Source organism: Coturnix japonica, chromosome 5, assembly GCF_054131305.1.
Source record: "Coturnix japonica strain WE chromosome 5, WE-NBRP24, whole genome shotgun sequence".
Lineage (NCBI taxonomy): Eukaryota > Metazoa > Chordata > Aves > Galliformes > Phasianidae > Coturnix > Coturnix japonica.
In genome coordinates this window covers 34,908,759-34,934,793 of record NC_140667.1, presented here as the reverse complement: position 1 = coordinate 34,934,793, position 26,035 = coordinate 34,908,759, and the positions used below count along the sequence as shown (strand labels likewise).

General features: G+C 38.6%; 1 protein-coding gene across 9 annotated transcripts in view; it reads left to right on the top strand.

Moving 5' to 3' along the window:
- BAZ1A (bromodomain adjacent to zinc finger domain 1A) overlaps window positions 1–23,985 on the top strand; it is a 51,385-nt gene extending 27,400 nt beyond the window's left edge. For 4 of the 9 annotated variants that reach the window (XM_015865003.3, XM_015865004.3, XM_085549118.1 and 1 more), the window contains 16 exons: window positions 2,565–2,660; window positions 2,787–3,011; window positions 3,137–3,302; window positions 3,574–3,687; window positions 4,572–4,696; window positions 5,137–5,742; window positions 7,210–7,376; window positions 7,562–7,716; window positions 10,122–10,270; window positions 15,090–15,170; window positions 17,645–17,892; window positions 17,991–18,214; window positions 18,553–19,037; window positions 20,144–20,289; window positions 22,381–22,468; window positions 22,962–23,985. In XM_015865003.3, the coding sequence (XP_015720489.2) occupies window positions 2,565–2,660; window positions 2,787–3,011; window positions 3,137–3,302; window positions 3,574–3,687; window positions 4,572–4,696; window positions 5,137–5,742; window positions 7,210–7,376; window positions 7,562–7,716; window positions 10,122–10,270; window positions 15,090–15,170; window positions 17,645–17,892; window positions 17,991–18,214; window positions 18,553–19,037; window positions 20,144–20,289; window positions 22,381–22,468; window positions 22,962–23,152 (3,266 nt within the window). In that variant the 3' untranslated portion in view covers window positions 23,153–23,985. Of the gene's footprint in view, window positions 1–2,564; window positions 2,661–2,786; window positions 3,012–3,136; window positions 3,303–3,573; window positions 3,688–4,571; window positions 4,697–5,136; window positions 5,743–7,209; window positions 7,377–7,561; window positions 7,717–10,121; window positions 10,271–15,089; window positions 15,171–17,644; window positions 17,893–17,990; window positions 18,215–18,552; window positions 19,038–20,143; window positions 20,290–21,003; window positions 21,587–22,380; window positions 22,469–22,961 lie in introns of those variants that run through there. The other 5 variants (XM_015865006.3, XM_015865005.3, XM_015865008.3 and 2 more) reach the window with 5 other exon arrangements.
- The last annotated feature ends 2,050 nt before the right edge of the window (window positions 23,986–26,035 follow it).

Genomic DNA, 26,035 nt, shown 5'->3' with positions numbered 1-26,035 from the left:
ATGTTAAGGAGGTGAAGGAAACTTGTGTCTACATTCCTTCTCCTCCTCCTTCAGCACTGTTCGTTGTTTCTCCTGAGGGTGAGGAAAAGAGATGCTTTCCTGAATCTCTTCAGAGGAGTTCAACTGGGGGGGAGGGCGGGGGGGGAAATCTGGATCTACTTAGATTAAAAACTAAAACTTCCCAGTACAACTGTAATGAAGAATTTCATATTCATTCTCCTTCAAATCGTACAACAGTGTATCTGCAGCTACTGGATGCTACTTTGTTTCTGTAGCATTACAGTAAAGCTGCTCGTTGTCACTCTGTCCTTGGGTTTCACGGTAAGGCTGAAACTGCACACATTTTTACAGGCACTCAGAACACAGTGACTACAGAACTTGTTCCGAACTTATGCAGTGAACAACATTATGTGTCTTCATCCTCAGTAGACTGCTTCTGGTTTGTGTTCAGGCAGTTCAGGGATTCAGTTGGTGGTCTGTGATTGCTCTTGTAGGTACAGCAGTCTGTAGAATAGGCCTTAGATCTGTTGCTATGCAGGGTGTTTTCCAGGGGTTTGTCAATAACACAGACTTAAAGTATTCTGTTTATGCCCTTTCAAGGTGCTTCTCCCTTATTTGTTTAAGTCTGGCTATTTATAAAGCCTTGCTGTGTATCAGGGAGCTGATCCTACCTCTTTGTTATGCTTTTCCCCTATCTAGTGACCTTCTCTCAATTTGTAAATGAGGAGGCAGAAAAAAATGTCATACTTAGGAACCTAGAAAATATTATAAGATGCCAATGTCCCATATACCTCCTGTATTTTGAATCTGAGGTCTAAAACTTCTCCCAATTCTTAGGCTTCATGCAGTGCTTGCTGGGAAGGAAGACAGCCACACTGCTGTTTCCCTTTGTGTCCTTTCTTTGTGGACTAAGAAATTTGGTTATTTCAAGGAGAAATTTCATCCTTCCTGTTCATGTGATGTTATTAGAGTTAGGAATAGAAGACCACTTACTGTTTGACTTGGTGATTCCTTTAGCACTCCCTGTGAAGATGCAGTACTTTTTGCTTATGTCTGATCTGTAAAATATCTTTTTGTAAAAAAAGGGATGCTATCTTCAGCAATAAAAACTGCTCTTGTTAATTGAATAAAGTTATAGATTGGATGCAGGGCTAAAAATTTGGAGTACATGTTAATTATAGTTGAATTTAGCAGTTAAACTTGTTAAACTCTTTAAAAGATAAGTACTGAGAGAGAACACTGCTAGGGTAATATAATCAGGGATTCCATTATAGGGTAATCATAGAACAATTGATGACTGACTAGATTCTTTAGTTGATTAGAAATATCTTTGTAACTCACATGTTTTAATTTCTCTACGTGAGGCCAACAGTTACGAAAACATGCAGTTCATTTCTAGTTTGGCTGAGTTATGGGCAGGGCACTTTGTCCTTCATGTTTATTCTACTTTCAGGTAAAGCCTTTTAGTTTTATTTTTGTAATTCTTATTTAGGCAACTTCTTTCTTGTAACAGAATTAGATGTTCTCAGCTTTGTAATTCTGGCTAACCAAACTAGTAGTAGTCAGCATGAATGTTAGCTCTCCTAAATCCTCTGGAGATGGTGTATTCTTTTGCAGAAACACTAAGAGTGTAGTGTTTTGGTTTGTAGTACTTTTTCAAACGGTGGCATACAGATAAGGTGAGAGGGGAAAATGAAGAGATGAGTTTTGTTACATCCAGGTGGCAGCTCTCAAACAACATATATTATCAGGCAAGACTACTGTGGATTTGCTTTTTATGTAGTCTTAGTTTGGATTTGTGACTCTTTGTTCAGTTGGTGATGTTGAAATTGCTTAATGATTACAGTGAATTAAGTTAAATTACTCAAACAGCATGCAATGCTGGGGGAAAAAAAAAGATGTCAACCCTCTGGAGAAATACCTGTACGTGCTAAGGAAACTTCTTTCTAAGAAACGGGAACTTTGCTGTTTCTGCCTTTCAGTTCCTCTGCTTTCTTGGTTGGTTTGCTAACATGTGATGTTCTTTATTAAGTGTAGATGCTTCTTGTAGGTCTCTTGCTGACATCTCAGCAATGGCATTTGTGCAGATCAGTCAGGCTGTCTCTAGGTTGCATACTAAAAGTCAGAGTAAATAGTGACAGCCAGCATCAGAATGTTTTATTTGTTTTGGTGGTCTTATCTAAATGTTAGTAGGAATTAGCAGTTCATGAGGAAGTAAAATACGGGTGTTCTTGCATTGTTGTCTATTTTTGCTTTCAAGTGTGTATCCTAATTTGTTTCCAGTGCTATTAATGTTGCTTTTGTGCATGTCTTGTGCATTGCAGTTGCTTTAGCAGCTTACACGTATAGGGAGAACGGCATGTAGCATGTGGTGCATGTCCTTAGCTTTTAGTTGCATTTAAAAATATATTACTTCTGGTTTGGAATTGATTTCTCAGTAATTCATGCTTTTGTAAATATCGGGCCTCTTTGCTTTGTCTGCAACTTTAAACAATGGCTTGCTTTCCTCCCTTCCGCAGTACAAGTTTTTACTTGCACTAGAATAAAGTGTTTATTTCTTAAAGATTTAACAGAGGCTTTGGATGAAGATGCAGACCCCACAAAATCTGCACTGTCTGCAGTTGCAACTTTGGCAGCTGCATGGCCCCAGTTACATCAGGGTATGTGTGGGTTTCACTTCTTGTTTTGTTACTGTTCTTGTTTTGCTCTGTATTGTAAAGCACTGTTTGTACATATATGTGTGTGTAAATGTCTATGTAAAATAACTTTTTTCTTCTTAACTGTAGGCTGCAATTTGAAAAACTTGGATCTTGATAGCTGCACACTTTCTGAGATTCTCAGACTTCACATTCTAGCATCAGGTGCTGATGTAACGTCAGCCAATGCAAAGTACCGCTACCAAAAACGAGGAGGGTTTGATGCTACTGATGATGCTTGCATGGAGCTGCGATTAAGTAATCCTGGGCTCTTGAAGAAACTTTCAAGTACCTCAGTGTATGACTTGTTGCCAGGTAATGAAAGACAATAAATGTCTTCTTTATTGTCTGACCACTTGTCACGTAGTTTTGTTGACATAAAAGAGGACAGATGTTTGAGGTGTGTAATGAAATATGAACCTTGGTCTGAATTTTATTAGGAGAAAAGATGAAGATTCTTCATGCTCTCTGTGGGAAACTTCTGACTTTGGTCTCCACTCGGGATTTCATTGAAGACTCTGTTGATGTACTACGGCAGGCGAAACAGGAGTTCAGAGAATTAAAGGCAGAACAGCATCGCAAAGAACGGGAGGCAGCCGCAGCAAGGTAGAACTAGGATACAGGAAGCTAAATGTTATTGACACAGATTAGTCTAATTCCTGAGTTGCAAAAGGCGCATGAGAAACACTAAAAGCATTTATATTTTAGACTAGGTTTATGAGGCCCTAGAGAGTAGCGAATGTTTATTGTTCTTAGCACTGTGCTTTCCATATAATTGTCATTTTTAGATGATAATGTCTGTAAAGGAAAAACAACATGGCTAGATCAAATACTGGATTAATTGCCCTTGATTTTTCTATGTTCTTATTACTGGTAGGATACGTAAGAGGAAGGAAGAAAGGTTGAAAGAACAAGAGTTAAAAATGAAAGAGAAACAAGAAAAGCTGAAAGAAGAAGAGCAAAGAAATCCTGCTGTGGAAGTATCTGTTGGGTATGATATGTGGTATTATGAGTGTTGTGTTGTTTTTTTTTTTTCATCTTAGCATTGTAGAATTAAAATTGCTTTCATAAAGTAAAATTAACTTTCATTGGACTTGTAATTCTGTTGAAAGCTTGACAACTTTATTGACGAGAAACTAGGAAAAAAAATGTAATTTGTATTTTTTACATTAGTTATTTTACTAACTTCAGTACTATGGAGATTTTCTTAAGAGATCACTGTAGTTTTTATAACGTGAATATGATTTTAAGTGGTAAGATTCACATGCAGTTGCGTATGTATGATTCTGGGGGAGGGAGGGGGACCTACAACAGAAAACCAAGGAAACACACAAAACTGTATCTTCACCTGCTTGATGAAGACAGTTAACTAAATCTGCTTGTAAGCGATGAGCATGAGCCAAAGTCAGATTTGTACTATGTTTCTGAAGCTATAATTGGGGAGGGGGGATAGTGAAAAATGAATATTAGGCTCTAGTGGCTGCTCATAGCTTTCTGACTATTTGATTGTTTGCTGAATGAGGGGAAATATAAGGGTTTTATAAAAAGTGCTGTATGGGAGAACATACAGACATGTATATATTCATTCATGAAAAATAATTCAGCTTAGTTGAACTGTATTAGGGTGTCTTCAATCAGAGTCTGATTACTGTAATGCTCTTTAAATGGAAGAGTGAATACCAAAGAGCTGGTTTTAGTCTTCAAATAGAAACTTTGCAGTTCCAACTCAGTGAGTTACTTCAGGTGTTCTTCTAGTATTAAATGTGGTTTATGTTGAAGGTGCTGTGTTATACTGTGGGTTCTTCTCTTTCCTTTAAGCTTTTAATATGTGGTTGGTCAACTAGTCACCTTTCTTTGATTATTTTATCATACCAGGGAGGAGGAACGAGAGGACCTTGATACCAGTACAGAGAGCAAGGAAAATGAACGTAAAGAGCCAGAAATAGACACAGTGACAGAGGATGAAGAAGAGCTGGGACCAAACAAAAAAGGAAGGAGAGGTAATAATGCTTTAATGTGTGTTTATGTTGCTGTGTGCACATTACATACACAGGCATGCCTGCAACTTGGAAGTTCTTGTTCATAGTGAGCTTAGAAAATAACAATTTATGCGAATTCATAAAGAAAAAAAACTTTATCATAAATATATTTCATCTGGTGGGCCTGTTACGAATCTGTCATTGGTGTGATCTTCAGTTTCTTCTTGTCTTCCGTGCTTGCTGTTTGGATGACAAATAAAAAGTTGTTGCCTGACAAAGTTACTTGTAACGTACCTCAATGAACTTGTAAGAATCTAAACTAACAGGCTATTATGTGGTTTTGTTTCTTCTTGTTGGAAGTATGCAAAAACAACACATTTCAAAAGAAAGTGCTGCATTGATTTATTTTAGCTAAAGAAAGAATTTATGGGCATTGTTATCTCTCTTCCTTTAACTTTTAGGAAGGAGAGGGCAAAATGGATATAAAGAATTTACAAGACAAGAAGATGCTTCTGAGAAGAGTGAACCTCTTACTGCTGAAGATGAGGAAGCTTTAAAACAGGAGCAACAAAAGAAAGAGAAGGAGCTATTGGAAAAGATACAGAATGCAACAGCCTGCACAAATATTACTCCCTTAGGTCGTGACCGTTTGTACCGACGCTACTGGATTTTCCCCTCAGTTCCTGGATTGTTTATAGAAGAGGACTATTCTGGTCTCACAGAAGACATGTTGTTGCCTCGAACCTCTTCCTTTCAGAATAGCGTACAGTCTTGCACAAATGAACCTCAGGTATTCAGTAAAACTGGAGAGTCTTTGAAATCTTCTGAATCTACCTCCAATGTTGACCAAGATTCACACACCAGTGTTGTTGTAGAGGTGCCAAGGCCAGTATATAAACCAAACCGTTGGTGCTTTTACAGTTCTCGGGAACAACTGGACCAACTTCTAGAGGCTCTCAATTCCCGAGGACATAGGGAGAGTGCCTTAAAAGAAACTCTTTTACAAGAGAAAAATAGAATATACGAACAACTAAGCAGTTTTCCTGTGGAAAAATTCCATATTCCAGGTAAAGGAAAGGTTCCTGGTCTTAACTTACTTCCACAGTTGTAATTGCTATATAATACTCTAGAAGCTTCAAAGTCTTATTTAGTTTTAATTAATTCCAGGAATTGTTTTTCAGCACTGTTTTGCCCTATGGAAAATGTTTGTATTGTTTTCATTTTTTGCTTATGAAGAATTTATGTTGTGAATATGTCTGCTAAAAAAAAACCACAGTGGTTTCTTTTTTGTCTGCTTAGTAACTTCAACACTGGGAAAAGGTTGATTTGGTGTTAGGTTAATATCTGCTAAAGATAAGTCATAGCGTTGGTCAACTGATACCTCTCCTTTCACTACACTGGAAATGAGGATATGACACTGGAGATGGAAACTTCACTAAAGGAGGCAGTTATTTCTGGTTGATTTTTTTAAGTAGGTGGGACATGCACTTTCGCATTTTGATAATGCATGAAGTTACCAAAAAGCCTTTGCTGACCTGAGTGTTGTGAACAAGGGAAAAATAGCATATTTGAAAGTCATGCCAAAACCTTTGGGAACAATGAAAGGATGGTTTTAGCTGTATTGGCTGTTAGGTGGCTTAACATCGATGCTGTGGTGGGGTTGGTGGTTTTTTGTAGAGTGTTTTTGGTTTTTTTGGGGGTAAGGGGGATGGTAGTTTTTGTCCTCTCCTTTAGTGAATGCTCACTACTAGAGGAGGTAGTATATGCAGAGCAGTATTGTTTTTACGGGTTTCAAACTGTAGAAATGTGCACTTGAGTGTTGTAGAAATTCACCCTGTGCTTCTTCAACAGCATCTTTAAAGCACTTATTTATTGAATGCCCCCAAGTTTTTGTATATTCCTCTTCATCACTGCATTGAGAGAATTTAAGGTAAATCCTCTGAAAAGATTTTTGCCACCTATGCAAATTTATGAGCTTCATTGAGGATCTGTGCATGCTTTCAGTCAGTATAGTCCATTCCCCTGGCATCTTACCTGTTTGGTTTTACAGGTAGTTTGTTAAAAGGAACTATAACTTGTACTCTTAGTTTCTGTGACTTGACAGTTGCATGTCTTAAATGTGGTGTTAAAGATCCATGCACAAAGGAGAAATGATTTTGCTTATCCAGCAGAGTACAAATACAAGAAATACTGGAAGTGTGACTTGTTTTTTCCCTTGTATTCTTAGTAGAGTTGTTATTGAGAGAGCACTTTCTAAAGCAGTAGGTAATTTAAAAGCCATGCTTTCGTTTTTGGCAATTTTTCATCCTGTGTGTTGAGATGCACAGATGCTGGTCTTGCGTATCTTCTCTTACAAGGATGCTGTTTGACTGGAGTAATGTGGAGATGTTGGCATTAACAATGGTTGCTGTAGGAGGGGAGTTCTGGACATGTGCATTGAGTTTGTTCTGCCTTGTGCTGCCTCTGTTCCTTCCACTGCCAGCTTCTTGAAGGAGCCAACTCCCCTAACAGAAAGCTATTTGGTATTATTGCAGACAAACCTCAAAGTGACGTTAGACCTCCTCCTCCAGTACGGGGAAGGATGCAGAATGCCCATGATGCATCCCAAATATCTGCAGAAAAGCAACTTGAAATGAGACTCAGAGACTTTCTTTTGGATATTGAAGACAGGATCTACCAAGGAACACTGGGAGCTATTAAGGTATTTGTGAACTGTCGAGCACCTAGGAGCACAGTGGTGCCATCAAGTCTGTAACTTAAATGAGAAATCTTGTGTGCTGTGGGTTTTACTGACAGTGTAATTTAATTAAGTGTAGACAGTAATTGGCACTAAAATTTTGTGGCTTTTTATTCTTTGGAAATGTAATATTTGTATGTTTGCTTCAGGTTACAGACAGGCAGTCCTGGAGAGCAGCCTTAGAGCATGGGCGGTATGAATTTCTAAATGATGAAAATAAAGAAAATGGTGTAATTAAAACTGTGAATGAAGAATCTGAAGAAATGGAAACTGATGATCAAGATAAGTTCATGGTTAAAGACCGGTAAGAACTAGAATTGAAACAACTCTGCTATTTGAGCTTTTACCAGTACTCCGATTTTTCATATTCAAACTTTTTACTTTTGATTTCTATAACTTGGAATTTTTCAACAGATGCATTTTAAGATTTGAGTTGTAAAATGTTATTTCTGCATTGCTTTATATTTGGTAAACAATGCTGCCCTATTGTTAACAAGTGTCTAAGTTTTATCTTCTCAATTTTTACAACTTCTACCATTCAGATAATCAATTTATTTAAATATTGGCTAAAATAAAGAGAAAAATGATTCTACCAATATATGTTTTGTTTTCCAGAGGGAAAATGCTGCTTTTTATGGAGTGTTTAAAATGGACAATGGTAGCAGTGATTGTGAGCTGAGCTGTACAGTGTACCTCTTCATGAGTCACAGAAAGAGCCATGATTGCAACAGGCCACGGTCTGAATTGGCCTTTAGCACTGCAGCAAAACAGTGATATCATCTCATAACTTTAATAATGCAAATCCTGTTGTAGAACAAACCTCAGATCATAGTGTTGCAACTATAGAATGTTTGCTTTTCTTCTAAATGTTCTTCTGAGAAAGATTAGGGACTTTCACTAAATTGATGTTGTAAGTCAAACCATGGAGGCTAGGACTTTTCTGTCAACATTAGTAAATATTTTATTCTCAGAAGCTGCGTTCTTTGCAGAAATTAAGATTAATTTAGTACGATTTTTTTGTATTTATTAAATAAATGTTGAAATACTGGAAGGAAATAAGATTAATTGGCAGCAGTCTAATGTAGCGTTTGTGCATTTTGCAATGAAATGTTCCTTTTATGAGAACAATCTTTGTGGATGGATTTTTAAATCCTGAATTGAGTACTGATTTTTCCTGTTCAAATTCAGCGAATTGAAATAATGTTTAGATATAAGACTCCTTTGAATCAGAGTTCTCCAGTTGCATAGAGAATAGGTAGGGTCATCAGTGTTGCGTTAACACTGTGTTTTACAGCTGCTTGCTTTCTAAGAACTCCAATGTGGAAATAAGTATTCCACTGTTTTAGCAAGAAGCTAAAATGTCTGTCCCCAGTTACCCTGTGCACTTGGTTTATTTGCTGATTCTCTGTTGAAGTGCAAAAGCTTCTTGCTTTATTTTTGGTACTTGATACTGATTCCATCAAAATTTCTGGATTGCTGTTACTCCAACGTTGAAGTCTTGCATATTCAAGCAGAGTATAGGATTCTGGAATCATACGACAGATTCCTTTTGATGCTGAGCTTTTAATCCACCCGGAGTAAGTGACATCTCATTAAGACCGTAGGGTATGACTAGTGAAATGCAAATAAGTATGCAGCTTCTTTTCTGCTTGCTTTCAGGCTCTCTAAACATGTGTGACTGCAAAATACAATGAACAGCTTTTAAGTGTGAATTAAGAAGAGAGATAACCAAAAGCATTGCACATCCATCAGAATAAAAGCACAATCTGGACAGTCTTTATTAGTTGGTTGCTTTTTCTGTTGTTGTTTGGTTGTTTTTTTTAATAGCCTCAAGTAGAAGTTGAGTTTTATTTTCATTAGTGTTAGTTGGCCTCCTACGCTTACACACTTAGGCCTGTGGCTGGGGAAGATTAACTGTGCTTTGAAATGATTGCTTAGTCTTTGGTCAAAAAAGTAGGCTGTTTATTGGAAACATAACTTTATTATTGGTTGAGAAATGTTATTTATTATTAAAGGCATTAAGAATAAAACCCACAAAGCTCTACATCCAAAGCACATCCCTTTCAAGGCATTGTGTTCTGTTGTATTCAGCACAGCTGCTGAAGCTGGGATCTTGGGTGCTGTATGTTCTGGGGCTGAAACCTCTACAAATCCTGAGGGGAAGGCATATGCTTGAAGTGAAATACTGGCGTAGTTTCTGATTTCATCTCTGTCATTGAAATGAAGTTTGTTCACACTAAACTTATAAAGAGATGCACACGTTTCCATTATTTTCATTATTCTAAATAAGTGATTTGTTATGGATGTTGAGCATTTTGATTTTTTATTTGTAATTCCTGTGGACTGTTTTTGTTTTTTGTTTTTCTTTCCTTAAATGAAAAAAGAGACTGTACTCAATAGAAATCCGTTGTAAATCAGCTGATGAAATCCTCTGGAAATCTCAACAATTTATTACAAAATTTGGCATCCGCATTTCTTGAAATTTAGCTATTTTTGTTGCATAAGGATGATTTATCTTAATTAGCTAAACTAATTAGCAAACCAGAGGACTGGTATGACTAATCACATCTGAGCAGTATCTGTGTCTTTATTCTATGCATACAAATTAGGTTAAAAAATGAAATCTCTTGTGGATGCTGACTTAAGCAACTATCTGTGGTGTTGAGTTGAAAGTATGTTAAAAATGTGTTTAATACATTATTATTTTAGACTCGTTGGACTGAAAACTGAAGCTCCAAGTGCTGCATCAACAAGTACAAGTACTCCTCAGCCAGTTAATAACGTGGTCCACTGCTTAGCATCTGCACTGCTCCAGATAGAACAAGGAATTGAGCGCAGGTTTCTCAAAGCACCACTTGGTAAGCTTTTGGGATTGAAACTGTATGTATACAGTTTGGCGTAAGGTGTTGTTCCATCTTTTTTTCCCCAATGCACTCCTCTGTAACGTGCAATCATGTGAAAGATGCAATTAGCTTGCTTACTGATATATACCATTGTATTAATTTGCGAATTTATTAGGTTACACACCCACACAACTGAGATTTCAGTGATCATATTGACATGGCCCCATATTTACATTTGATGCACTGGGACATGAGCCGTACCCTTAGGCAGCAGTGAGTGAGCTTCCTTTGGGGATATAATTCACCCCTGCTGTTGAGGGCAGCGTGTCATGCAACTGTACCGTGAGTTCCATTTGTATGTCTTTAGGTTGTTAAAAACATACCCTCCTTTTATGTACTGTTTCAGTGAAAACAGTGTAGCCCCAGTATATGTAGATCACCTTATTTAGCAATAACAGAATATTTATAATAAAACTTATTAACGGTTTAAACCACAAACTCTCAGATTCTCTCTTACATTTATGCTGTGAGACTCAGAATCAAAAAGTTACGGAAAAATCAAAACAAAATGTGCCTAAAGCTTGACTTCCTCTGATGTGCTCTAGTGGTGAGAGGCAGATTGTGAAGTGTGTGTGGTGGCTGTGTTTTCCAGTGTTTGGAGCCCTTACCTGGGTCCTTTTGCAGTTCAGGGATGGAGATGTGCTTGGAGATGTGTGTCCTTCCTGAGGCAGCCATCCCAGCTGAGGAGCTGTGCTTTGTACCCCAACTGAACTAGTTTAGTTCTTACATTACTGGGACTGTGGCAGGGTTGCCAGTGTAACAGGGGTCCTGTGACTGCATACAAAGTCCTTAGGCTCTGACAGACTTTGCTGCAGCAGTCCAAGATGTTCTTACACCAGAATCTGTATTTTCACTAGACATTGGTGCCCCGTGGCACACTTGATCTAAACTGACCTAAAACTATTTCTTTGTCTCTGCTGCCTCTGCATGGAGCCTGATGTCTTAATATCAGTTGCTGCTGAAGATGAGTTTGAGCTGGACTTAACACCAGAAAATCTGACATGGGCAGCCTTTCCTTGCACAAGCTTTTGTTTTCAATGTGATTATGTCTAGAAGAAGAAAATGCTACACGCAATGGTGATAAGGTGTGGAGCGCAGTAGTACCTTAAACTACTTTACTTGGTTAAGCATTTGGTCAACTCAGTGTGTCCTGGCTTTCCAAGCCCAGCGTGGTATAACTTGTTTTGACTGGACTGGATGCAGTTAATTACAGCATTTCCAGAGTTTATCATTTACTCTGCATGTGTGGGTTGTAAATATGCAGTGCAGTGTGTAGGGGTCCATTTCCAAACTGTCTCTGAGTATTTTGGCAATAGCATTCTGCTGATAGCTACAGTATGCTGCAGTCTGCACTGAAAGAAAAAATGGCTGTTTGTAGGTTATAGATTGAGTATCTTGAGTTGAGTGGAAAGGACCGGCAGACAAAAGTGTCCCTGCTGAAGACTTCCATCATTTCAGTCCTTATTAATTGTGGCTATTTTTTCAGGAGTTCCAGCTCAGCTGTAGTCTAATGATGGCAGTTGTTGTTGTCTGTCCTTTTGATGATGATGCAGTTCTTGTTTCTAACTCAGGAATCTTTCTCTAGAGGCCTTATACTGTGTGGTAGAGAAGGTATACAGGGAAAGCAGTCTTACACCATCTACATATATTAAACCTCATATGTTTGTTTATACTACCGTGCTGCCTGGGAATTTCTTCTGCTTTGAGGTAACAGTAGTGTGTAGGATAACATATGTAGCTCAGGGAGCAAGAAAGGATCCAAGGCATTCTTCTGGCTTTTGTAGTTTTGCATTAAGCTACAGGGTCAGGTTCCACTTTTGTTGTTTTGCCTTTGCGTGAAGCATCTCATACTTCTTAATTGTGTAATGACTTGCTCTTAATAGGAGATGAGTGTGCGAATGATAGCAAATTTTTTTAGTTCTTTCCTCACAGAACTCTTTGAACAGCTCCTTAGAAAAGACCTGAAAACACATACTGTTTCCTAATGAATTTTATGACTTTAAGGCAGTTCTGTGAAAGATGCTGTGAAATGAGAGCTTTTGGATGTGACCAGAAAGTGGATCTGCTAAGGGTCGAGGAAAGCTCTGCTAGAGAGGTGTCTGGTAAATGTAGGCATTTCTGAGGGTCAAGCTTCAATTCTGGGTGCTGCCCTTTCTGAATATAACCTTACAGTATTTCAGATGTGTTTAGGAAAATGAAAAAGTAGACCAAAACTTGCAAATTCTCATATTCAGCTTAAGCTCGTTACTTGGAAGCAGTGGCTTTTGCTTGTTACCAGAACAAGTTCTGTTTCTTAGTTTGCAGTGAAAAGTTCTCTACTTAAAAAATAAGTTAGAAGTGTTATTAGATGTTATAGTAAAATGTGGAAATAAATTCTTACTCAAAGGCTGACCTCACAGAACTGTGATACTTTCTTTGTGTGGCCTGGCTAGGAAGTAGCCAAGAATATTCTGAGGACAGAAGTTAATTTTCAATTTACAAACAGGTAGTTTTTGTAGGTTTTTTTTTTTCTTTTTTTGTTACCTACTCTTACACTGATCAGCATCTATTCACTTTTTTTTTTTTTTCTAATGGGACATTTTGTTAGAGTTGTTCCAACTTTACCCAGACAAAATGCTTGCAAGTCTGTTTCTAATATTAAGCTTGGCACAGCCATCTTTCTAGACTAATTTAATTAACACTGAAGTAAAAACACGGCAAGGCAAGCAAGTGTCGTGAGTTCTGTTTTGGTAGCAGGGCAGGAAAGCACTTTTGGTAAAAGGATCACCATTGCATTTCTGCAAACCTTGCTCTGTCTTCATTATTTCAGTTGTTGCCTTTGCTGTGTCATTGCTTTTTCTCTCTGGCCCCTTGTCCCTTTACACGATGTGCTCTGCTCACATTAGGAACTGGAGCCATACTTTAATTTTTAGTTTTCACTCTATGTACAGCTTGTACTGACGACAGTGCAGTGAAATTCACTGCAGTCACCGGCAAGTTTATCTTGGTGGCCTCCAGGGTGCAGAGTAGACAAAGAGACCCAGCAGAGTAATAAAAGGACCAGCTGCTCCTCTTTGGTCTGTTTTTGTTCTAAGTCTCTATCAGGCAGCCGAGAGCCTTGCTGGTGATTCTGATAAATTGAGAATTGAGGTGCCTGCCAAATGCTCAAGTTGAAGAGCAAGAAAAGGCTGACACAGAAGATAGCAATGCAAAGGCACATCTAGAAACTCCAGAAGCAGCACCCTTTGCCTTGCAGAAATGCTAGATGGCTGTTAATCTTCTGTGCTTTGGTGATAAAATTTAACAGTTCATTACTTGAATTGTAATGTATGCGTTTCTTAATTATGAATGGTGATTTACAAATCCTTTTGTTACACGCTGTCCATGAAAACTTTGATTTTCTTCCTTCGTTTGGGTTCCTAGGTAGCATTTGGGGAGAATGAAAAAACAAAAAGGGGAGAGAGGAAGGGTGTGGGTTGTATTACACACTTGTGCAGAATTATGCATTAAAAAATGTAACAAAGGCCATTTCTTTTTTATTTTCCCTGAAATGTGAGCTGTTTAATGGAAACTCTGAAGTGTTACTTCTCAAAAAGAATGTTTGAGGGGAAAAAATATTATTTCAATGTGAATTTTGCTGCTTTTTTTTAGTGTGAATTACTTTTCCTTACATTCCAAAATACTTTTCAATAGAAAAGTCTTGTTCCTGTGACAGGTATAAAAATTGAGACTAAAAATAAAGTGATTTGGTCACCTTGGCATCCAGCGAGGTAATCGAGAAAAGCCTCTGCTTCTTGCACTAGTGCAAGAATACAGGCATGAAACATCTTTCATGTACAGTCTTTTACAATACAGATTTCCATACGTTTCTAATTCATGGAAGCACCTTTTGTGATTGATACTGGAAATGATTTATGTCCTTTCTAAGTTGTGCTTTCTTGCTTCCTTTTGTTCATCTCTGTTGCATTCCTTTGCAGGCTTTGATTATTTTGATTTCCTCTACTTCCAAAGTTGTTTCCCTTTCTGTTTATAATTGTCCTCACCATAGCAGTATCAGACATCTTCTAGCAGTGAACTGGGAGAGGATTTGTATATATACAGGTTTACTCTTGTGCTTTCATTACTTCCCTGCAGAGTTTCATGAGCAGAGACAGAGAAGGTGGAAGCTTTCTTTTTTTTTCCTGATGAAAATTTTCTTATTTACTCTTCAGAGAACGCAGTCAAAGACGATATCTTGCATTTGGATCAGATGAGGCCTTCCTGGAGTAGTAACTTTATCATTTAATACTAAAAAATGTGCCTTCATGCAAATACCTTGTCTGTCCAAATGAAATGACCAAGTTAAGCTAGTTTTTTGGTCCTTGCCAACTGTGGCCACAGAATAGCTGTATTTTTGAGGTGTTAGGAGGCTGATGGCAGCATAGACCAGACAAGTTGTCTGCTGAGGAAGAAACCTTTGTGCAGTAAGGTATTAAGGTGCGTTATAGCCATTCTTAATAGAGGTGGACACAAAGGTAAGATGGGATAGACTTAAGGAGCTTTAAGACCGTCTTTGCTTGTAATGGGAGTCAATGTGAATCCTAAGTTATGCAATTACTCCCTGCACATTATTCTTTTACCCTTCCCTGTCTTCTTCTATATGCATGTGTGGTAACCACTGTTCTACTTACATTTCTGGACTATGCAAGTATGGGTAATATGAATTAATATTAAAAAAAAACCCTCAAACAACCAACAAAAGACCACACTTTAAAAAAAAAAAGTATTTGAAATAACTGTATGAATTTAATGTTAGGTAAAGCAGAAGATAATAAAAGGAGCCACAGGGGGTATAAAAAGAGGAAGAAAGTGGAAGACAAGACTAGTCAGAGAGATGGTAAATTTTAAATGTTTACTTGTAATACTAAGAATTTGCAAATATCGAATATATTTCAGTTTTCTTTTCCCATCCTTTTAATTGTGTACCCGGTTCCTTATACTGAAGGACTTGCCATATAAATACTGCAGTATAAACATTATTGAAAGCAATTCAAATACAGATCAAAGATTTAAAAAACAAAATTCTGCACCCAGAGATAAGGAACTGTATTTTGTTTTTATTGTGTTCACATAATCCCCCCTCCTCCTCCCTCCCTTCCCCCATTTTTTACGCTTCTTCTTATTTTTTCCGTTATTTTTTTTCCCTTCCCTTTTGGAAACCTCACAGCATTGTGCCACTGCATATCCCTTCTGAAAATACTGAGATGGAAAACCCTTCCCTGAACTTAATTAGCTATTGATAGATGAATGCATAGATCTGTCAAACAACTTCATTTGCATTGTAGCAAGGCTTGGACGGCTTAGCTTGCTGAGAGGTGTCCCACTGAGCAATGTAGAGCTGCTCTGACACAAAGGAAGAGGCCGTTTTTCCCTCTGAGTTAGCCATATAAATGAGAAAGATGATAAATGGAAGAAAAAGGTGTTACTTGTTTTTTACAAGTTGGGAAGTGAAGCAGTGGGTGCCATTTGGCATGTTCCTTTCAACACCAGAGTGTGTTTAAACAGGCAGTGGTCAGTAATTGCATTACAACTGCAGTTTTGCAGTGCACATATTTGCTGTGATGTGTGATGAACTCTATTGATGAACCAGTCCAGGTTAAAAATAGCTGCCAGTGAAAAAGCAATAATGTTCAAGCTGCCAGTGTCAGCAAAAGAAATGCTTGCCAAAATATACATACACGGAAGAAGAATTGTGTTTGCCAGAATCATACTGTGGAAGAATTGAGAACTGAATTGGGTTTCAAATTCTAGTCTGGTGTCCTGATTAGCAGTTTTAATGTTCTTATTGAATTTCAAATAATACATTGAGAGCTGTTCTGCAGTACTGCAAGTGGAGCTTGCGCACTATGTGTAGGAAGAATGAATTTGAGAAGGGAAGCATTGAGGACAAGGTAGAAATACTGAGAAATTCAGATTTGTATTTGTGGTTCAGAATTGACTGAATTTTATTTATGAAGCTGTGCTGCTTGTCTATCCTCTGCCTTTACTCATTGTTTCTCTTGTGCCGCTTGCTGCTAATGCAAATATATGCAAGATTAGGCAAATCCCGGCAGACAGTAGATGAGAAGGCAGAAGGGCCTTGCCAGGAGAGTAATTAGTCTCATTTTTGTTCTTTCATTTTATCTGTTATTAGATGTTTTTCTCTTCCTGTTTCTGAGGAGAAATCATTTGGCAGACATCTAGATTGCAGGCCATTCCTGTGCCCACTGTGACTAGCAGAGCAGGCAAGGTAGCATTTATTTTTTAGTGAAGTGCATTGTTAACAAGCTGGAGATCACAGAGTAATAACTGCAACATCAATTTTAGAAGGGACATCTTTAGAAATTTCTGTAATTAAAAGTACTGCTTTTTTTTCTTCTTGCTTTAGAATATGAGAAATAGCTTTCAGCACTCAAATTTCTTTTCTGCATAGCAGCAGCAGTGCGGGGTGTAATTCATACTTTCTCTTTTTTTTTTTTTTTATTACCTCCTCACACAGTCCATTTGCTTCTGCAATTCCCAGCTGCTCATTCCTGTTCTGTACCACTCCTTTCACTGCTCTGTACTGCTCCTTTCACTACTTTGTGGGGCCATTTCAGTGGCCTGGATTGGAAACCTGCCCCTCATTTATTTTTAACCTGAAGAGGACCCCCAGATCTGTCTTGTTTTTCCACTAGGTGTGCATCACAACTTCCTATGGGTATTATTGCTAATAAAATACCAACAAATTAGTTACTTTTCCTTCAGAAGGGTCACCACATCTAACCTTACTGACATGCAAATGCCTGTGAAGGCAGAGTGCAGGATAGGACTGAAGGCACTAAGCACTGGGAGAGGGCTGAAAAACTGTCTGCTAGACTGTGCCACGAGGGAAGGTGTGAGAGCCTTTGGAGTTGGTTAGTTGGTATTTTCTGACTGCGTGTTTGTTGGTTCTTGTTCAGTGAAGTCTCTTCTCAATGCTAAGCAGTTTCTTTAAATGAAAACATTTTGGGGATTTGATGTGTCTTCCCGTATACTTTTAAGTGGGATCAGATTATTAGGTTTCCAGGTTGACATCTAAGTAAAGATTTTTGTCTTAGGTCCTATGTAAGTGGCAGTTCATGGTTAAATTGGTATTGAAAGGTGAAACCCTAGAGCTTTGGCAGCTGGGAAACTAGGGAAGAAATACTTATATACTGAAAAGATAATACAAAGGTTGTTCTGTTATCTCAATTTACTATTCCATATCTGTTTGAAATACCAAGCCTTCCTTCATAATCTTCAATCACTGGAGTGACTGAAAAAGAAGCTTGATCCTGTGCTTTGTTTTGTTTCCTTCTTTTCTAATGGAAGATGCCAGTGATGGTGGACGATCCTATAAAACAGTTTTGGATCGCTGGAGAGAGTCACTTCTTGCTTCTACCAGCTTATCTCAAGTCTTCCTTCATCTGTCTACATTGGATCGAAGTGTCATCTGGTCAAAGTCCATCCTCAACGCTCGCTGTAAAGTATGTCGAAAGAAAGGTGACGCAGAAAGCATGGTACTGTGCGATGGCTGTGATCGAGGCTATCATACCTACTGCATCAGGCCCAAGCTTAAGGTATCTGAGGAAAAATAAGTGCTTCCTTTTCACATAAAGTTGGCATCGTTCTTACAGCTAACGCTGTCTTGCTAATGCTTTTTTTCTTCTGTTTCTAGATCATTCCAGAAGGAGACTGGTTTTGTCCGGAGTGCCGACCAAAGCAGCGCTCTAGACGCCTTTCCTCCAGACAGAGACCGTCTGTGGAAAGTGATGAAGAGATGGCTGAGCAAATAGAAGGGGAGGAAGAGGCAAGCTACGATGAAATGAGACAAAGTGAGGAAGAGGATTATGAAGAAGAACATGAAGAGGAAGATGAATCTCAGGAAGAAGATGAGATGAGGTAAACTGGCAGCCATTAGATGACTTGAGAATTAAATTTGTCTTTGGGATTTTTCTGTTCTCCTTTAATGGCTGGAGAGGCATGAATGTTAGTTACAGACTGACTGCAGTTTAACTTGTATTTGCAGCTTTTTAGAAGCATGATTTATTTTAGCTAATAATGTTCAAAACTCCTTGTAGTTGCAGTGGGATGAATGCATCAGTGGAAGCCTGTTGCCTGCTAGCCTTGAGTTGTTGGGGACTTTTTAAATGCTGAATTAGAAAACTGAGGAATAAAGAGGAGAATGGAATCTTGGGATAAATATTATAATTTGTTTTGTTTTGGGTTTTTTTTGGTAGCCCTTCAAAGCACGGAAGACCACAGGTCAAGTTTCCACTAAAAATGAGAGCAGCCAAACTCAACAACCCTTTTTCAAGTCGGAACATCCAGCGTCAGGCAAGATATGCTTCTAGGAGTCAGCAAAATACACCTAAGCAAGCAGGATCTTCATCTAGAGTGACCAGAAGGGGGCTAAGGAAGGTAAAATCAGCCCCTCCATCAGTGACAAAACCTACTTTAAGACTTAGCAGCCGGACCACTCGTCAGAGCCAAAGTTCATTACAAGCAGATGTATTTGTGGAGTTACTCAGTCCTCGAAGACGACGAAGAGGAAAAAAGAATGCTGATGATAACACACTGGAAAATAGTTCTGATTCTCTTGGATTTAGAATCGTTGAGACTTCAGACTCTAATGAACGGGTTAGAAGATACCCAGTTGCTGCTCCAAAGCTTTCTCTTCCTGTTAGTGAGCCCAAGAGAAGAGGCAGGAAACGACAATCCACAGGTTAGAGAAATGAAATCGAAGTTCACTTGGTTGCTAAAATTGTGTGGTCGAGCAAAGGAAACTCGAAGGAGTGAGAAATGATAGTTGATAGCACTTTTGTCACTTACAGTAAAGTATTCCCTTCTTTTACAGTGATGGAAGGGAACGTTTAAAAAATAAGTCCGGTAATTTAAAGTACAAATATGTCATTTGCCAGGAAGATACTCATGTTTGGAGCTTTATATTTGCACATGATACAGACCATGGTGTACAGAAAATCTGGAAGTTGTGTGCATTACTGAAACAATGTGAATATCATCTTAAGTTTGTCTGCTTTTATTAAATGTGGGCAAGGTAGTGAGATTAGGAATATACAAATATAACAAGAAACTGCCACAAGATGACAAATGTCATCTTTCTGGTACAGGACCAACAGTGTCGTTACTTGTGAAGCTAGTACCAGGTAATTGACTGCAGAGAAGTGCTTGAAAAGCTGCAATACCTTTTACAAACAAAAATGACGTAATGTGAGACTGAAGAGTGTAAAACAGCTTGCACTCCAGTGTGGCTGCCTTGTATTCTATGACATTTCTGTCCTTCACCATTGGGAGTTTCTGAGCTTATCGTCTGTAACTATTCCGACAACTGCTCTTGAAATCAAATAATACCTGAGTAGAGTTTTTTATGAAAGTAAGTTATGAGTTGGTGGCTTATTCTGTTTTTTCCTAAGTAGTGTTCTGTTTTTTTCTAAGTGCAGCAGTAGCACAGAAGGAAAATTAACATGTGCTGTTGTGCTAGACAAAAATCTAAGGATTAAATAATCCTCTTTCGTTATATTTCTTTCCAGGATTTTGTAACTAAATGTGGGTTATATTTTTTTTCTCTCCTGCTGTAACATAGCTGTTCTTGGGATCTGCCCCTGCTTATGGTAGGGTAAGGCAGCCAAGCAGGAGGGAAAATCTGTTTGTCTTATCTCAGACTGAGAACTGTAACACAGTGCATCTTCTTACGTGCCAAATCCTCTTGCTTTGTTTTTTTCTTTTTACAAACAGATAATGTTGTTTCACTTTCTTTTGATTTTTACTCGTCACACTTTTATTTTCATCTGGCTTATTTTTTTCCTGCAGAATCGTCTCCTCAGACCTCATTGAACAGGAGAAGTTCAGGACGTCAGGGAGGAGTTCATGAACTCTCAGCGTTTGAACAACTTGTTGTGGAACTGGTACGACATGATGACAGCTGGCCTTTTATGAAACTGGTTTCCAAAATCCAGGTAACTGATAGAACTGTAAAAGTAATGATAACATTTGACAATCTATTTCCCGTCAGTAAAGTTGGGCTTTATAGCATTGCCCAAGCAGGGGAGTGCCGTGGAATTCAGGAAAACTCTCATGCTTCAGCTCAAATAGCTGGTGCAAGGCGTTTTTTAGAATGACATGATACTGACTTTTAACTATGCTTGATATCAAGAGTTTAAATAGTGAAGTGCTTTGACTTGAACAAACAAACAGCAGCGTACGGCTATGGGTAAAGCTTTATGGTTATTAACTAATTGAATTTATGCTCAATTTGTGCAAGGATATTTTCAGAACAGGCCTGCAATAAAATAACAAGGTGGGAACAGCTTCATTTTGACATTAATTATAATGCAGTAAAAAGGTAATTTCTTGGCTGAGTTCTTAATTTAACTTCCTTCTCATTTAGACTTGACAGTGAAGTAGACACAAGCCTCTAAAGCAGCATTTACTTAGAGTATCTCAATGAAAGTTCCCAAAGCACGTCTGCTTTTCTGCAGATTGCACTGGCTTGTCAATTGCGTGTCACTGCTGGATCTATTCAACCTTAACAAAATGCCAGCCCTCTTTAGCCTCCCTGGAGAAACTCTGTGCTGACAGCAGCTGTAGTCATTTTTCAGGAGCTAGTGCTCAGTGTTAGCTAAAATTAACAGTAGTAACTGGTAAATAAAGAATTGAAACTGGGTTTGCAGATGTTGGGGAGCTGGAAGGCAAAAAGACAAAAAGAATGATCCACGAATGTGAATGAAAGATTCAAGAGCAGAGGAGAGGATTCTGAATGAATTCCAGACAAGTGGATGGATGCTGGGGTAGTGGAATTACATTGGGAAGCGTGAAAGCAGTGAATGCAGAGAAACTTCTTAAGGGGGAGGGATGGAGAATCCAACTTAATTCAGATATTGAGAAGAAAATGCTGGAGTTTGGTGCATTCGTATTTGCCTGAATAAATTGCCACAGGATAATTCAGACAGTTCAGGAGGAAAAATTCATGAATGTCCTACATTTTCTTCATCATACTGGAAATCTTGGGTTTACTTTCTCACTGTGTTTAGGACACCATGGAAAGTATATTAACTCATGAGTGCCCAGCGAGCCTGAAAGACAAAATTACATTTCTTTTTGTTTTAATGTAAACAGCATTCCAAGAGGGAAAGGAATGAAAAACTTGTTCATCTAATTCTGTTTCTGCACTGATTCTTCTGCCTGTGTTTGTTTGCAAGTTGTACTTGATATGGTAAAGTTTTGGGCAATAATAAAGAACATTGTTTTGAAATATTTTTAGTGCTGCATGGGGGGATATTTGTTCCTGTAACCAAAGACAAATCCAGAACAGATTGTGCTTTTAAGAAGATAATGTTGTTGTTCCCCCCCACCTTTCCACGCTCTGTGGGTAAAACAGAGGCACTCTTAACTTCAGTGCTTGTTTGGAATTCAGAAACTGTGATCCGAATGATCAGTATCCTTAAGGGTTAAGCAGCCCATTGTTGACCTTAAGCATTTCTCTCACAATTGCTGGTCTGAGTGGCTCTATGTCTCTTGCACTTGCACACTGCATCCTGCTTGATACCGAAAGGCACACTACCATCTTTTCAACATAACGACATGAAATTTCAAGGAACACTGCAAAAAGGTGAACAATAGTGGAGCAAAAATGGCCCTTATTCATGATGAAGGGACCTGTAATATTGTAATATGTTACAGGAAAAAGAAAGTTTTAAAATCTGGGAAATCATTTTTGTCTCAATCAATTTGGAGTAGCATTAATACCCTGCTGCTTGTCACGTTGTGCAGTTTTGGATCTTACAGTTGTTTGCAGAACACTGAGGGTAAGATTTGTGTTGAATTACTGGCTAATGTTTGTTGTGATTGCAACTTTAATGATAGAAAAAATGCAAAAGCAATATCTGCACGCTGATATTTAGATCAGGAAAGAGAGGAGGTTCCTTGGACTCCTGTTTGTTCAAAACCAAAATGCATGATTTGCTTTTTTCTTCCTTTTCTTTCGACGTCAGTAGAATTTAAGCTTCCATTTGTTTTGTAGGAATAAAATACTTTTTCTTTTTTTAAAGGTACCAGACTATTACGATATCATCAAAAAACCTATTGCCTTAAATATAATCCGTGAAAAGGTGAATAAATGTGAATACAAGCTAGCATGTAAGTATCACACGTTGAAAGAGGTAACAAACCCTGTTCTTCCTTCAAAACAAATTCTCATCCTAAAATAAAGCTGTGTCAGGATTTGAAGCTGAAACTGTTTGGGTTTTTTGAAAGAACTTTTACTGTTCTGTATTTAACACGTTACGCCTTTAACTACCAGAGTGTGTGATGTGCAGATGGATAAGAAATGAGCTGCTGAGATACAGCCCATAATTTCTGAAGCTTTTGATGTCAGTGTATGAGATGGATGAAATATTTGGAAAAGCTTCAGTTGTTATTGCCTGATTTATAATCTTTCTGTCAGTTATCATGGGAGTTTAAGAATGTTTACACAGTGCTTTGCTAATACACGGTACATGCTTGATGCACACGTAAAGACATCTGTGTTGGGAACTCTTCACTCTTTCAGTGGTGTCATACTCCTCGCTCATACTGCTAGCTGATGATGTGAGACGCACTAAGTTCATGTATTTACTTTTTTATTTACTAGCGGAGTTCATTGAAGACATTGAGCTGATGTTTTCTAACTGCTTTGAATACAACCCTCGTAACACAAGTGAAGCAAAAGCTGGAACTAGACTTCAGGCTTTTTTCCACATCCAGGCTCAAAAGCTGGGACTTCCTATCACATCTGGTAATGTGGACCATGCCGCTCCTGTGGCCAAGAAGTCACGGATCTAACCTCTGCCTTCCAAAGGTTTTTTTGAGGGAGTCTGCTATGTTCATGAAATGAAATGTTAAATCATGCAGTCATCATACCTGTATAAAGCAATAACAACTGTTTAACCACCTTGAAGCGTGGCCTGCACTATATTCTCAATGTAATATTAAGCACTCAGGAGAACGTAGGAAGGATTACCTTTGCTACAGTTTTATTCAGTGTCTAATAATTTTGATAGCTGTACTGGATACAGTACTGGTTTACAGAGGTTTTGTACATTTTTAATACATTCATGTGTCCAAATATCTTCTAGAAATACGATGTTTTTTTTTCCTGCACCAAATGATCTTGTTTCATCCTCTAGGTATTGTAAGAGCTGTGGTATTGAGGGCTTTATCAACTCAGATGAAATCTTCTGCTGTAGCGCAGTTGAAGAGACTGTGTGTGTGTTTAAAACTTGTTTGAGCGTATCTTCTCAACACTACACATGAATGAGTACAATGAGCATATCTTATAAGTACTGTACCAGTGCTGGCTGGAGGTATTCAGTCCGAGTTTATTAAGTAGATATTTATTTAGCATTCAAAGTAATTTGTGAATTTGTTTTGTATTTATAAAATTTGTACTGGGGATTAAAAACAAAACAACAACAACAAAAAAAGAGTTCCATAACTTCTAAATTTTTGCCTGTGTTTTTTGTTTATCCCCTCTAACTTCTTGATGATCAATCATTAAATCCCTTCCCCTTTCCCAGGCAGTTCTTCTAGCAATGAGTAAATCTACAGGACTGTATTATAAGTTTCTATGTACAACTTTCAAAGTGTACAAATAAAATGACACGTTTTTCAAAGTATTTTGAGTTTCTGACACTTATTTTTGCTCTGCCACCGCTGCTTTACTTGGACAAGTTGCTGGAGGGAATGCAAAAGAATTTGGTTTTGGCATGAATGTCCTACTGAGCATTTTCAGCAGATGTAGCCACTGTGATACTTGGTCTCTGTTCATTGCAGATGTTTATTGGTGTGTAAGTATCACAAGAAGAGTGTATATAAGCTGTATGGTTCTTTAATTAGGATCTTTATTCTAACGGTGTAAAACCCATTACAGCATTCTGACTGACCTTGGTAGGGATCTTTTTAACAGAGTTTTAACTTTGAGTCCATGCATCTGTATCTGGAGAAAACTGTGCGGAGTTTGGGGGGTGGGAGTGAAGAGGTTGGGAAAAACCGAAGGGTGAAGTTTGCTGCTGCAGCTTTTCTGCCTGCACTTGTGCTAGCTTGTCTTGTAACAATGAGACCTGTATATGTTGACAACTACTTGCTATGCAAGGGTTTTCTCTGCCTGTAGTACTTGCTTTGCCTTAGAGATGGCAACAATGGGCATTTTCTTGGATGGTGACAGGGGACTGAGCAATTTGAAGGGGTTGGTTGGTTTTGAAGAATCAGAATATCACATTTTAAAATGCCTGTTAATACTTTGCAGTTGATAAATGAGCTGCTTCTTTTTCCTGGCTGGCATATCTCTTGCTGCTGGATCAAAGAAGCGTTTCTTGTTCCATAAAGGTTTTGGCCCTTCCTGTCCCAGAGTGCTGAGCACAATAAAGAACTGAGCAGCAGCAGACTTGTCTGGAGGCTGGTGATTGTACTGGATGTCCCTGCATCTGTCCAGTCCCAAGAGGATGCAGTGGCATTGACCAGCCGGTTGCATAAACAGTTGTGCAAGTTCTTGTCCACATGAATAGTGCCCATTGACTTGAATGTGAATACTCTGTGAGGTACAGGGAGCTGGACATGCTGTGACAGATGCAATTGAAATTGTCACTGTCTGCAACCTACTCTCAGCTGTTCATTCCTATCGGTCTTTCTGCAGAGCTGTTTCCTTCAATAGCTTCCCCTTAGTACCACAAGTAGAATTATGAGTTTGTGTGAAGTGAATGGGAGCATAACTTCAATTTTTGTCAGAGTTGTTTGTATACTTGTGTCAGAGTTACCAGTTTTCCCCTCAGTTTGCATACCTAAGGCCTTGGCTAAACTTACTGACAATGAAACAGGGAAAAATTCCCACTTCTCCTCTGAGCTGCTGTGCTTAAAACATTTGAACATGCTGTGTGTGCGATGCAGACCTGTCTGTCTGTGGTGCAGGGGTGCTCAGAGAGCTTACTCACCCGGTGGCTGCTGTGTGCTCAGTTACATAGGAGAAGCAGGTAATGGTTTATCCCTGTTACTTCTCTCTCAGTGGATCGCCTTGAGGTGGTGCTTTTGTTATTGCTTTTTCATGCTCCACTTAGACTTATTCTGATTTGTCAGGAAGTCTTTTTATGAATTTTTTCCCCCTGCTCCCTTGGGGAAAGGGGAGTTGTTTCATGTCTCCTTCACCGAGGGGCTGAGATTTCATGCTCCTTGTTCTCCTCTTTCCCCCAGAACAAACTCATGTCTTGCTGTGTGTTTTCTCAGGCTGCCATCCGATGCCCTTACCCTGTTATTAAGGATATGCAATACCTGCAGCTCTAAGCTGTACTTTCACTCCCATCTGTTTCCAAGGAGGGGTGCTGAAGTGTCCCTGAAACAAACCCATGTATTGCAGAATCTGGAAACAACATACATGTTTTTAAATTAGGCAGATACATGTGTATACCTGTACAAGATTTTGAGGTTTTAATTGCTGTAATCCATCTACTTTTAAAATAATAGTTACCATTTATGAGCATTGCACTTTTGTGCCTTTAAAGATTACATCTCCAGTACCTGGGAAAACGCTGCTGGGGATGTGACCCCAGTGGTGCTGGGATCAGAGCTTGGCTCCCTCTTGGCCACATCAGCAGCAGCCCACGTTTGGGGCTGTGGGGACAATGCGGCCGTGACTGCGTTTAAGCTTCCTATTCTTTTGGTAAGTGCCCAGACAAA